The 12,107-nt window shown below is 42.2% G+C and overlaps 3 protein-coding genes, 1 long non-coding RNA gene and 1 other non-coding gene across 5 annotated transcripts; 2 read left to right on the top strand and 3 right to left on the bottom strand.

The window, feature by feature from the left end:
• Nucleotides 1–125: 125 nt before the first annotated feature.
• Nucleotides 126–3,169, bottom strand: LOC105416499 (5-hydroxytryptamine receptor 3A). The gene is made up of 9 exons (XM_029836262.1): nucleotides 2,833–3,169; nucleotides 2,595–2,758; nucleotides 2,428–2,472; nucleotides 2,240–2,349; nucleotides 1,532–1,704; nucleotides 1,287–1,447; nucleotides 1,015–1,225; nucleotides 787–945; nucleotides 126–719 (listed from the first exon to the last, which is right to left on the bottom strand). The coding sequence occupies exons 1-9, from the start codon at nucleotides 2,870–2,872 to the stop codon at nucleotides 463–465; spliced, it is 1,320 nt and encodes a 439-aa protein (XP_029692122.1). The 5' UTR covers nucleotides 2,873–3,169; the 3' UTR covers nucleotides 126–462.
• Nucleotides 3,170–3,296: 127 nt separating this feature from the next.
• Nucleotides 3,297–10,056, bottom strand: tsen54 (TSEN54 tRNA splicing endonuclease subunit). The gene is made up of 13 exons (XM_011604313.2): nucleotides 9,944–10,056; nucleotides 6,518–6,697; nucleotides 6,038–6,196; nucleotides 5,825–5,888; nucleotides 5,652–5,735; nucleotides 5,453–5,551; nucleotides 5,323–5,375; nucleotides 5,043–5,150; nucleotides 4,443–4,830; nucleotides 4,229–4,364; nucleotides 4,098–4,158; nucleotides 3,730–3,843; nucleotides 3,297–3,510 (listed from the first exon to the last, which is right to left on the bottom strand). Exons 2-13 carry the CDS (start codon nucleotides 6,571–6,573, stop codon nucleotides 3,360–3,362), a joined length of 1,473 nt encoding a protein of 490 aa, XP_011602615.2. The 5' UTR covers nucleotides 6,574–6,697; nucleotides 9,944–10,056; the 3' UTR covers nucleotides 3,297–3,359.
• On the top strand, nucleotides 7,285–8,720 carry LOC101078132 (pentraxin fusion protein-like). Its single transcript, XM_029836263.1, has 4 exons — nucleotides 7,285–7,374; nucleotides 7,483–7,549; nucleotides 7,694–7,901; nucleotides 8,105–8,720. Exons 2-4 carry the CDS (start codon nucleotides 7,498–7,500, stop codon nucleotides 8,508–8,510), a joined length of 666 nt encoding a protein of 221 aa, XP_029692123.1. The 5' UTR covers nucleotides 7,285–7,374; nucleotides 7,483–7,497; the 3' UTR covers nucleotides 8,511–8,720.
• LOC115249842 (uncharacterized) lies at nucleotides 8,989–11,740 on the top strand. Its single transcript, XR_003888468.1, has 2 exons — nucleotides 8,989–9,876; nucleotides 10,230–11,740. It is a non-coding gene; the product is annotated as an uncharacterized lncRNA (long non-coding RNA).
• On the bottom strand, nucleotides 9,493–9,564 carry trnat-cgu (transfer RNA threonine (anticodon CGU)). Its single transcript has one exon. It is a non-coding gene; the product is annotated as a tRNA-Thr (tRNA).
• Nucleotides 11,741–12,107: the final 367 nt, after the last annotated feature.

Below are 12,107 nucleotides of genomic sequence, written 5' to 3'. Positions count from 1 at the left end.
AGTTCATGTGTTTTATTATGAAGGGGAATAGTCGTCTGTGTTAACGTTATGCGGAACTTCAATCTGTCGTTAAGCCACGAATAACCGATAAAATCCTCAAATAAAGACCAATTAATCATTATTGATTCGACCATACGCACCAAAGAAAGACCTGGAAAAAAGGCCAAACAGTTTAATATCATTATACCAAAGCAAACCTTCAATGACAGTCCACCCACAAAGAGTGATTACTAAAGGAAATCTTTAACTTAGACAAAAAAATTACTCAGAAAAATCCAAACCTAAACGAAAATAAGTTTTTGGGGTGTGAGAACATCGATATCTCTAGTAAATAATACAACATTTTTATATTTATGCTAACCAAAAGAACAAACACAGATTACTAAAACGCACCAGACAGTAATGGAACAGGCATTGCAATCATAGACACATCGATAATGATGTCGGGAATCATCAGAATCATTATTCATAAACATGAAACCATGTTATATACATGTATGACAGAAAAACCACAACAGTCATTAAATAGAAGGTGAAGAAGACACAGTCGAAGATGTGAGCCACTCTTTTGTAGAAGCCGGGCCCCGTCTGAGCTCCTCTGTTGACTTCCTGTTGCGCCGACTTCACTTCCTGCAGGATTTGATTCAGCAGCTTGCTCACACTGGGCCCCTCCTGATGGTGGGAGCCCTTCTTATTTACCTCAGCATTAATATCGTTCTCTGAGAAGGAAAATTGAGTTTTATTGTCTTACAATAACCATGAAAATACTTTGACCTTTCTTTTTACCAATGTGACTGCCATCATTCAGTTCAATCTCCACGGAGCTGTCTGCAAATCTTCGATAGTTCTGATCACAATAACCGTCAAGGTCAGATAAGAAGGTCACCACCATGGCCTCCAAGACACTTATGCCCACCAGGGCGAAGATGCCCACGCAGAAGTTGGCTGGAAATCAAGGCCAGAAACGTGAACATCTTCAGCTTCTGTGGAGTCGAACCTGACCTGAGGACTCACCGATCATCGGCAGGTTATCTTCCGTGGACGGAAGGATGTCCTTCAGGATCAACAGTAAGACAGAGATGGACAACAGTATGGTGATCTTAAAGCCTAGCTTTTCGCCTCGGGCCTCGCTGATGAAGAAGGAGGCCAAGTCCAGGATCAGCAGGTAGAAGAGGGGTACGATGAAATTGACCACGTAAAGAAGAGGTTTCCTGAGGATTGTGATCTGAAACGATTAAAACTGTGCTCAGTCGTCATGCCGACCTGGTATGATAATGATTTCTTACCGTGTAAACCAGCGCGCTTTGAGAAAAACCGACTTTGGTCTCATTTATAAGGGTAATATCAATATTTTTGAGAGCCCATTCTCCATGTGTCACTATGGTCTGCTCAGAGAGGCGAAAAAGCGTCGACTCATTAGTGCGCGCCCGCATACTTATGATGTCATCTGTGTGTCAACAAAAAAAAGGATATTATAACTACAACTTTCCTTAAAAAGGAGAGATTGACTTATTAATGTGCCAAATAGTACCAGAGAAGGACATGGATCCAAATGATAAGTTACATATTTGCATATCAAACGGGAACAACTTGAGGTCTAGCTTGCAGGTGGAGGTCAGCACGTGGCGCAAACTCGAGTGAACCCAACCGTTGGATGACAAGGTGGCGAGAGGGCTCATATAGTTGCTGGAAGTATCCGAGACACTGAGGGTAGGAGACAGGGTGAGGTTTAACAAACAGAGGAAGAAAGACATCAGCTCTGCACTCTCATTTAGCTTGTTTTATTCAGAATCCTCTTCATGCTGCTGACCAGTGACTCACTACTGCCCCTAGTGGTAGAGATATGTATTACAACATCTAGTCAGAAAATAAGAGTTGGAATTATAATAAATGTCTTGCGTGAGCACTAATATTACACTGCAAATGTATATTCTATAGAATAAAATTTTAGGTTAAATTGTTTCCTAAAGTGTCCTGTGACTGGATGTAATAAAATTATGTAACTGGCTCTGTTTTGTGCTGGAGATGATATAAAAATGCACCAGCATCCACATTAAGAAGGTCTTCACAAGCTGCAGAACCATTCACCTTTTCCAAGCCATTATGAAGGTTACTGTTTAAGGACTGAAGGTTCTTTGAAACCCAGACTTCAGTTCCATGACTGCACTCAATGAACACTGATTGTTTTTTCCCAAAACAAAATGATTTGGTGTTTTTTGAGATAATCAATACTACACACTCCTCTCTGATGACGATATCCGGTACCCAGAGCAGCGACAACGAAACGGGCAGCAGTTCCATTCCACAGAAGACAGAGGAATTCCAAGCAAGGAATTCATTTTTCCACTTCTGAGGAAAGAAAATAGGCACCTTCTCAAATGGCGTTCCGGTGATTCCACAGCTGAACTAGAAGTGACTTTTTCCTACCATGTAAACAGAAATGTGACTCATGACGGTTTGAAACTTCTCGTCCTGTGAGCACAAACAAGACTGTAGTAAACACTAACATACAATATGTCATTAAGGGACAATGTTTATGTGTAATAACAGCCGCACACCCCTTTACAATCACACAGAAGCTCATAAACACTCACCACTTCTAAAATGCCATCCAGTAACATGTCGATGAGAACGATGGTGGGGGTCCTCCAGTGTTTCACAGGTCTCATGACTGGCAGCTCACTGCTGGATGTTAAGTTTAAATGCTTCATAAGAGACACATAGGAGCAGTCGGCCGTCTCGCCGTTGCAAATGGCTGCTGTTGGAAGATTTGAAAAAGGCTTTAAATCGACAGAAACCTGAGTCATCACGAATCGGGGATGGATCACGCACCAATCAGAGCCAGAAGGGCCAGAACCCTCAGGGCCACCATCCTTCTCGGGGCCGTCTGTCTCAGGAAGTGAGCGAAACCTCCCAACAATAGAACAGCCCAACGTGAAAGGATGCAATCAAAGGCACGGCCGAGGGATTTATAGCCGTCCAGCAGCTGAAGCACAAAGTCAACATGAGAGGAACACGCTGGTGGGAGGAATGTGCTCAGATGTGGGCTACGTTACCGTATTGAACACTTCACAGAGGCTGATTCAAGAGTGCGTTTTAACACTTTAGTATCAGCACATCACCGCTGTACACTCATGACCAAAAAAGAACAATGAAGAGACAGTTTGGGTGCAAAAGTACCACACAGATATTCTGTTTTTGTCACCAGTTTCCTGTATCTAGTCGACACAGGTTTTCTTTAAACCAGAAAAAAGAAAACAGACAAATTTTAAAAGAAAGCGCCAGAAAAAACACAATTTCAGCACCTCTGTGACACAAAATGTTATTTATTTTGTTGTTTTCGAGTCAGCAGATGGGCTTTAGGGGTACACGTCAACTGGCAGCTGGAAGTCTTTAAAGGTGTAGAAGGAGATGTCTCCTTGGTCCACGACCGCAATGACCACGGGGACGTCTCCGCTCTGGAAGGTCAGCAGCTTGATAGCCCGCAGGTCGGGAACGGGACCGTCGAAACTACAGGGAGGAAAATCACCCGTTATTACATCAACACTATCAAGACAAGGCCACGCAAATGATTTCATTTAACCAGCAAATAAACATTAATTATTGCTAAGCAACAATCTTCATGTCTAATGTGCTTGCTCACAGATGTAAGAAGCAGCCACCACAACGGTGCTTAAACTGAACTAATTTCCTGTTGGTCGACCTTAAACAAACTGTCTGTGTGCTCACCTGCACACACACATGCGGGTGTACGGTTTCCCCGGGTTGCTCTTCTTAAAGCCTGCCACCAAGTCAGGCTGGTAAACATTGAAACAGATCCTCCACTCGTCTGAACCCTTTATGCTGACCACACAAACAGAGGCACGGGTTCAAAGCACACTTCATCAGCCTGAGCAAAGACAGGGCCAAAACCAACAGGCGCCGCGGCGGCGTGCTCCTTTGTCCCACAGACAGAACTTAATTATCACAGATTTACATTAAGTCCAATATTTGTTTGCTTTAATACATGTATTTACAGTTAAAGCAGACATCAAATTCTTCATTGATAATTACAGAATTCTCAACAACCTTTAAATAAACCATCAAATCTGGGTTACCTGGACACCCCCTCCAGCAAATGTGTAGACTGGGTCACACGGATCTTTTCCAACAGCTCCGCTGGCAAAAACAGAAGAGCTCAACCATCAGAAACTTCAACTTCCTCCAGAGTTCAAATGTGTGATCTCACCTGTGGGGATCGGATGCCGTGGGTCATGTAAGGGTGTGACCTCCCTGTTCCAAAGGCACTCGTGTCGACGTGTTGGCCTTCTCCCCCTCCTCACCAGCAGCTCTCGATATTCTGCCCAGTTTCTGCACTGCTGGACCTTCAAAAATACACCAAACACGTAGAAAGGTCTAACAAAGCTTACAATTATGTCACAGGTTTAAGGCATTCTACTAACCTCTCTGTCCTTGTTGATGTCCCTCTGGTGCCTGTGCTTGTCCTCGTCCCTCTCCTGATCCTTCGCAGACATCTTCACCTTGCGCAGGTTTATTTTCTGTCTCCAGGGGGCGATATCACAGCCCCCTACAGGAAAAGGCCCGGGAAGCAGAGAGGGATCTGGTGAGGTCAAGAGAGGGGTCTCTGTGGAGCCCAGGTCAGGAAAGTGGATGGAGCTGAAACGCCAGTGAGGGGGAGCAGAATCAGGCTGGCGCTTGGTTCGTTCCATGTGGTCGTCTGTGTCCCACCAGGTTCTGCGGGCAGTTCCGGAGGACCCTGCAGGTGCAGCCAGGTGTCTTTTATCCTCCTGCATTCTGTCACCTGTGGATTGGCTCTGTTCTTCAGCTTGACTGCAGCAAGGGAAAAAAAAACTCTAAAATCTCTCCTCGGCCCTTCATCTCATAAATGTCAGCACCACTTTATCGCCACTTTAACCCAAACCACACAATTTCCCTGTTAATAATTTTACATCAAATTGCATAATTGGAGCTTGATTTCATCAGCAACGAAAATGAAATCAGGATTTGGACAAAAGATATAAAGGGGCTCGGTTTGTGTTCACCTGGATGTAGCGGGTGGGCTGGCGCTGCGCTTCCGCTTCAGCTGCCTCCCCGCTCTGTCTCGTGACAGAGGCAGGTTCAGTTGTCTCGTGTAGGACGACGGCACCAAACTGCCAGGACACAAACACATCACATCGTGAGAGATTTGAACTGTAAACAACACATACCTCCTTTCTCAAGATCTCAGTAAAATGCCAAGTGGCAGACAAAAGGAAAGCAAGGGGTGAGTGTCGACGCCGTGGAACACTGTGATAACAAAAATGTGCATCAGGATTCTTTTACCTGGGATCAAATCTGTGCACCACATAGCCGAGCCGCTTCAGATGCGCAAAAACCTTTGTGGGGGGGTAAAAGTGAGTGAAAAAGTTCTGCAATGCTGTGCTCATTCAGGAGACCTTGGTTGAACCCTAACCTGATACTGCTGGAGGCTCACTGTGCTCGGGGACAGAAAGCTCTCATACCCGTCCTGGATGGAGAACGGCAGGTCCTGGTAAAACACCTGCAGGTTTCCCTGGACACACAACAGGCCTGTGAATCCACTGTTTCACCAAAAACACACTGACATTAGAAGTGATATTAAAAGGCTATCTCGGGCTGTGTGGAGCACTCACACACTCCATCAGGTAGAGAGCTTCTTCAGGGAGGAGACGCTGTTTGCCTTCAGAAGAGAAGCCCATTGTCTGCCAAAACTTGCCCTGCGCAAAATCACTCTCAAACTCTCGGAGACACACTGGAAAGTCATTCATAACAAGAGACAAACTGGCCAGTTTGTCACTGTACTTACAGCTGGAGTCTGAAGCTCTACAATCTGCTCACTTGGGATCCAGTTGGCCTTGGCAAGGTTTCTTCTGTCATAAAAAAATGAAATGATCTCTGTTTCAGCACACAGTTGAGCCACTGGATCAGCTTAGTCAGAGAAATCTGGTGACCGGCTTTTGTTTTTGTAATGAAATTCAAAAGAGTGCTTGAATATATGGTAAAACCTGATGCTACTCACAGTCTCTCCACTCGCTCCTCTGCTAAAAGGCTCCAGTGCTCCTTAAGACTCTGCTCAAGTCGCTGTTTTTGATGCTCTGAGTCGTTGGGGAAGAAATCTTTCTGGCCTCTGATTGGGATTTTGTGACTCCTGGACCGGGCTGCAAACAGCTCACAGGGACTGTTGATAAAAGGAAGATGTTCAGATTCAGGTTTACTTTCACTGACTAATGGGAAAGAAAAATGTTAAAAATGTTGTCGTAAAATGGACGAATCCCTGTCATTGACGGGCCCTGAGATGGAACCTAGCTGGAGTACAGAACCACGATACCGATTTTAAAAAACAAGGTGTTACTTGTCAAACTACCTCAAAACTTTGCCAGCTAACGCGAAGACAGAAGGGAAAACAGCTTGAAAACATAAAATTCTACCAAAGTTAATTACACAATATGTATTTTTGGGATTAAAAATCAAATACTATTTACTTTAAAAGAAAACAGACCTTAAAATTTCACTATAAAGCTTTTCTTCCACGTCCTTCGTGTTTTGGTCCGACATGTTTCCGGGTATCTGAGCGGAGCTCCTCCTCTTCCGGGTCCTACCGCCCGTCTGGTTCCGGTCAAACCGGAGGAGCGACCAGCAGGGGCGCTCTCTGACCTTGGCAAGCACTGCCAGTCATTCTCTGGAAGAAATATTTTTGTTGTAAACGATTCACTTGAATGTCCGATGATTATTTAAGCATTTCAGGCTGTTCACATGTAATTTAAATTTCCAGAAAAGATGCCCTTGATGATGTCTCTTGTGTAGGGGTATTTTACATGATCTCTTTGGTGCTTCATGCAATTAATTTGACAGAATTTCCCACTTAATCGGAATTAAACTACCATCTCAAGGCTAAAGTCTGTTGGAAAACCTGCATCTCTTACTAGTGTTGCAGGTTATATTGGATTAAAAGGTGTAGCAAAATGTGATAAATTACTGTATATACATTATTAGAAATAAATATTGGGAAATAAATATGGGGTCCGTCATATGTAAATTTGTTTCATCTGTAAATTTGTTTCATCCGATTGTTAAAGTGTTTTGCACCTCTCAGCCACCGTACTCTAAGAATGAAAAGTTAGAAAAAGTCAGAAAAACCTTAATTTTTTTCACAATAATAAACCTTGTTTGTCCACAATAACCTTTGTATTTTTACGTATCTCTGAGCAAATCCAATCTGTTAGTTTAAACATTACACAACAATCAGCAAATAATACTGATGTATACACTCTGAATGTTTAAACAAGGAGGGGTCAGAAAAGCATTTAAAAACCATCAAGACTTGTAATTTGGCAGCAAAACTTGCCGGATCGTAAAGTGAGCACAGTCTGTTCTGTAGCATTCACACACATATAATTATTAATGAATATATGATTTCAATTATTTAACTTTACTCTCTTTGCTGCATGCCAATTGTTTCTACAGGTTTGCTGGGACAAAATGAGGCCTGTGGTGTTCCTTCTTGTTGCCGTCCTCTCCACAACGTTGGCAGGTAGTTTCATAACTTTCCTACTCTGGAGTCGCTCAGCTGTTTCTGTGCTGCAGTCTTACAGTTGGAATGATGACGATGATGATGATGATGATGATGATGATGGTGATGATGATGATGATGATGATGTCCTCTCTATTTTGTCAGAGGGTGGCGGTGTTAAAAGCTTGGTGTTCCCCTCCGAGTCCAGCAACAGCTATGTGGAGATGATTCCGCAATCCCCCCTCAGACTGGAGGCGTTCACTCTGTGCATGCGAGTGGCCACTGAGCTCCAAGGCGAGCGTGAAATCATCTTGTTCGCGTACCGCACTCAAGACTACGATGAGCTGAATGTGTGGCGTGAGTTGGATGGCAGGTACGTGAGTTGGAGGTTTGGAATTGAAACTGTTTCCCAGAAATGTTACCAACTAACTAATGAAAAGTGTGATATTCTCAGTCACGGACTGTTGTGCTAAATAGCTTATTCTCACTAAGTAAAGAAGAGTCATCAAACCAGAAATGAAACTGTGTTAATCTTATCAAATAATCTGATTACTTTTTCCAAATCTGTGGCTGTAGATTATCCTTCTACTTGAGTGGAGAAGGAGTGTTCTTCCAAGTTCCTCAGCTTGGCTCCTTGCAGAGCCACCTGTGTTTCACCTGGGATTCCAGCACGGGAGCAGCAAATGTCTTCATGGATGGGAAGAAAAGCTTGACCAAAATTTACAAGAAGGGTCACACCATCCGGCCAGGGGGCAGAGTGATCCTTGGACAAGATCCAGACAATTACTTGGGTAGCTTTGATGCCAAACAGAGCCTGGTTGGTGAGATCTACGACGTTAATATGTGGGACTCGGTACTCCCAGGGAGCGTCATCGAGGACTTGTTCACTGGGATAAGAGCTCCAAGAGGGAATGTTTTTGACTGGGAGAGCACACAGCTGAAGATTAATGGCAACGTGCATGTTGTTACTGATGAGCTGTAACTGTAAAATCATGCAATATGGAAAATAACATCTGTTACCACATTCAGTCTGCTAGCATCAGCAATTGGATGTTTAATTTGCATACATATATTGGGGATTTAGGGCCTTTCTCTTTTTCTAATTTAGAAGTATAATCAAATAACATATGTAAAGTCTGTAGTGGTTTACATAATTGTTATCTTTTTAATAAAGTTTCATTTTACATCAGAATTTGATATCTGGGAACTCTGTTCATCCATCATTTGCTAAAGCACCAAGCATTCATGTTATATGCACATCACTAGCATACAAGTCATGTGTCACATGTGACAATTTGTACACAGTGACTATACTGTCCCTCAGTTTTGTGTTCTTATTTTATTCCTTTTCTGGAGGTTTATTCTCTAACAGATTTAAATTTTCAGTCTACAGCTAATCTGGTTACACTGTCATCTAGTGGGGTAGGTTGGAAGCAGGAAGTGCGTCAAGCACCAGGTAAAAGTGCAGCAGAATACGAAAAACATGTTGCTCCTGGATCGAGTCTGGCTACTTCATTTACTTTTGCACTTCTCAAAGGCATAATCTGTAAATTGATGTTATCCTTTACTATTGTAGTTGCTATTCAAAATACTACGTATTGCTAATGTTAAGACCTCAGGTTATTTATTCTACGCACAGAAATTAGTGTGAATGTACGTTTTTACATCGAAACTGAAAGTTATGTATTGTGATCCTTTTCTCGCAGTTTTACAAAGTAAAGTGGATCAGTAAACCAAAGAACGCTCACCAAAATGTAATGAAATTTAAGGGCCAACAAAACTGAAAAATTCCACCTGTCATATAACTCCTTGGCGGAGGTAAATAAAGTTATTGTGAGGTATTATTAAGGAGAACGATGACACAGTGTTCACATTAATCCACACTTACCAGTGACATTATAATCGCATCCATTATTACGAAGAGATACTTTTCTAAAATACATTGCGGATCGAAACACGCCCCAAGGCACGGACGGGGTTCGAACCCGCGATCTTCGGTTTACGAGACCGACGCCTTACCACTTGGCCACCGCGCCTGGCACATCCAGTCGAACGCCGGACAATAAAACCGAAAATAGTACTTAAGGTTACTATATTCCTTATTTTACTCTCCATGTATTCTATTCCGCGGTCATATTCATCGCTTATTGATGAGGGTGGGGGGAGAAACGCTGCCAGTGTGGAGGGAGTATTGAGCAAGAGCACAACCGGAAGTAGTCAGAGTTGCTAAAGATGGAAACATTTTTCTCTGAAACCGTAAAACATGCTACGAGATGATGCACTTGTGATGCGGCGACTGCTGCAAAGCTTGTGTTGATCCTGCGCATTCAGAAGAATTAGCTCAAGCTGTAAGTAACTTGATTGAATCAATCGTGCATGCCTGTTAACCAAAAACATAATCATTTCCATACCGACCGTTAGCATAGCTTGCTAGTGGCAGTGACCTCTCCAGTGGTACAGTTGCATCTATTGAAGCTGCGTTGTGTTAAACAACAATCCAAGTGTTGCATCCAAAATGTTTTCGAAAATAGATGTCCATTGAAAAAAGTTTCCTGATGTGTCCTCAAAATGGCAATATTAACTATTTAATCCTGAGCTTCTTATCAATTAAACAGCCCTGTAAAAACACGGTTGATTGTGCATTTTTATTTACATTTAAGTGAAATGAATATGTTAAAATGTATGTTTGGGTCTGTTCCAGTTGCTGACAGAGCTTGACTGAACCTCTGTGTCTGCCTCGCCATGCCAATGGTGGTGGATGCAGTGTGGGCACTGTGGAGCATCGGCGCTGGCATCTATGACTACTTCCACACCAGCGCAATGGAGGACAGGATCCACACACTGGAAAAAGTCCTCTCTATCCATCAGTTTGTGATTGCCTGCCTGTCTGCTGGCCTGATACTCCTCATGACCTATATACTATGGAGAAAACTCTGATTGAAACTGAACTACGGAATCTCGTGTTATCACAGGCTCCTTGAGGGCGGAATTCCCCTTTCACAAGGCCGCAGGACTATCTGGACCATGAGATGCCCCCACTTCAATAAGGCTGGTCCACAGCTCCTTAAATTCCTGTGGAATCTTATCTCAGATGCTTTATCCTTTCATGTTTGCTCCTGTGTTTGTGAGATGATCCATCCGCTGTGTGATGTGGAGTAAAGTCAGCAGGGTTCCTTCACAACCAAACCATAACATAAGATTATAATACTTTTACCTCGAGATAGATTGTTTGCACATGTTCACAAATTCATCATTTGCGGAACACTTTTGAGGCCAGTGTGTTGACACAATTTAGATTACAGACTTACAAACAACACGGTGTTTAGAGCTCTAGCTCAATGTACTTTTGGCATAATTTGAATCAGCTTGAGAGCCTTTAGCTGCCATCTTATCCAACCCACTGCAAAAAACAAACCAGAGAGATTTTAAGTGAGATTTATGCTTCTATGTGCCGTGGCAGCATTTGCCCTGCTTTAAGTGATCACACAAACTGTTAAAATGTCCATGCACTGAAAAATATTCTAATAATTCTTTATTATTTAATTCTTTATTTATTATTAATATTCTAATATTCTTTTATTTATTCTTCTGGTTAATTTCTACTGGCATTATAGATGTAGTGAATGAAGGGTGATCCATTCATGTGAAGCTACTTTGCAAAGGCAGGCTGTGAAGTGTTTGCTCTGTTTAGAGATGCATTTTACCTTTGTTAATCTTTCCTATTTGCAGGATTTCTGTAGAATTGTCTTTTTTTCAGGATTCAGGTCCTTTATTGTCCCACACGGGGAAATTTACAGTGCAACAACAGCAAGAGCACGCAGAGAAACATAAGATAAAATAGAATAGAATAGAATTCGGTATACACAAAGAGGATGTATATATACAATAATCCAGGTTTATGTTGCTTTTCTCTTCTCTGGAGTACTGGAATTCCATGTTTGCTGCTTTGACAAGCTCATATTTCAAATACTTTTAAAGGGAAAAAGTTACAATAATAAAAAAACTCATTAGCTCTAAGCATTTGTCTGAGACATGTTGTTTGTTCCCCTGCAGGGAGGTTATGTGTTTATGAAAAAATAGCTCTCAAGGTTATGATCGTAAAGCAACCTACTGTTATGCAACCTTGTATAACTACTGCCTATATACTGTATACGAGTGGGGAAATGGGTCTGTGTTCTCTGAACAATAAATCTGATATTTTGCTTATTCAAATACATTCTTTGTGTTTTCTAGAAGTATATGCATATTCTACATTTGCTGCTATGTTTCCAACAACAGAAAACAGTGAAGAACAGATAGCTGAGAGAAAAACTTCCATTCCAAGGTTAAAGGGTTCATCTGTGTCATGGCAGGATGTGAAATTGGCCGTGCCCCCAAAAAAGAAAAAAGTGAAATAAGCTGTCGCATGGTGTCATTAAAATTACATGCCTGTTTAGACTTTGGAATCTTTCTTGTTCATTCTTGGAATAGTCTGAAGAGGTGAAAAAGCAAGATAATTGTCGTACAATTGTTACAATAATAATGCAATTTGCTTTATCTTGGTTGGATTCCGAATTACTACTCCATATTTTATCATTGG

This window comes from Takifugu rubripes, chromosome 5 (genome assembly GCF_901000725.2).
Source record: "Takifugu rubripes chromosome 5, fTakRub1.2, whole genome shotgun sequence".
Classification (NCBI taxonomy): Eukaryota; Metazoa; Chordata; class Actinopteri; order Tetraodontiformes; family Tetraodontidae; genus Takifugu; species Takifugu rubripes.
The sequence above is the reverse complement of the archived record's forward strand: the minus strand, read 5'-3'. Positions and strand labels throughout refer to the sequence as shown.

What these genes read in the sequence shown, in the direction of transcription:
- LOC105416499 (XM_029836262.1), bottom strand. Translation starts at nt 2,872, where the DNA reads ATGGTGGCCCTGAGGGTTCTGGCCCTTCTGGCTCTGATTG. An exon ending in GTCACATTTCTGTTTACATG is followed by an intron (nt 2,350 to 2,427) that starts GTAGGAAAAAGT and finishes TTCTTTCCTCAG; the next exon opens with AAGTGGAAAAATGAATTCCT. An exon ending in GATATCGTCATCAGAGAGGA is followed by an intron (nt 1,705 to 2,239) that starts GTGTGTAGTATT and finishes TCCTACCCTCAG; the next exon opens with TGTCTCGGATACTTCCAGCA.
- tsen54 (XM_011604313.2), bottom strand. Translation starts at nt 6,573, where the DNA reads ATGTCGGACCAAAACACGAAGGACGTGGAAGAAAAGCTTTATAGTGAA. An exon ending in GAGGAGCGAGTGGAGAGACT is followed by an intron (nt 5,889 to 6,037) that starts GTGAGTAGCATC and finishes TTTTTATGACAG; the next exon opens with AAGAAACCTTGCCAAGGCCA. An exon ending in GTGCACAGATTTGATCCCAG is followed by an intron (nt 5,151 to 5,322) that starts GTAAAAGAATCC and finishes GTGTCCTGGCAG; the next exon opens with TTTGGTGCCGTCGTCCTACA.
- LOC101078132 (XM_029836263.1), top strand. Translation starts at nt 7,498, where the DNA reads ATGAGGCCTGTGGTGTTCCTTCTTGTTGCCGTCCTCTCCACAACGTTG. An exon ending in CCTCTCCACAACGTTGGCAG is followed by an intron (nt 7,550 to 7,693) that starts GTAGTTTCATAA and finishes CTATTTTGTCAG; the next exon opens with AGGGTGGCGGTGTTAAAAGC. An exon ending in TGGCGTGAGTTGGATGGCAG is followed by an intron (nt 7,902 to 8,104) that starts GTACGTGAGTTG and finishes CTGTGGCTGTAG; the next exon opens with ATTATCCTTCTACTTGAGTG.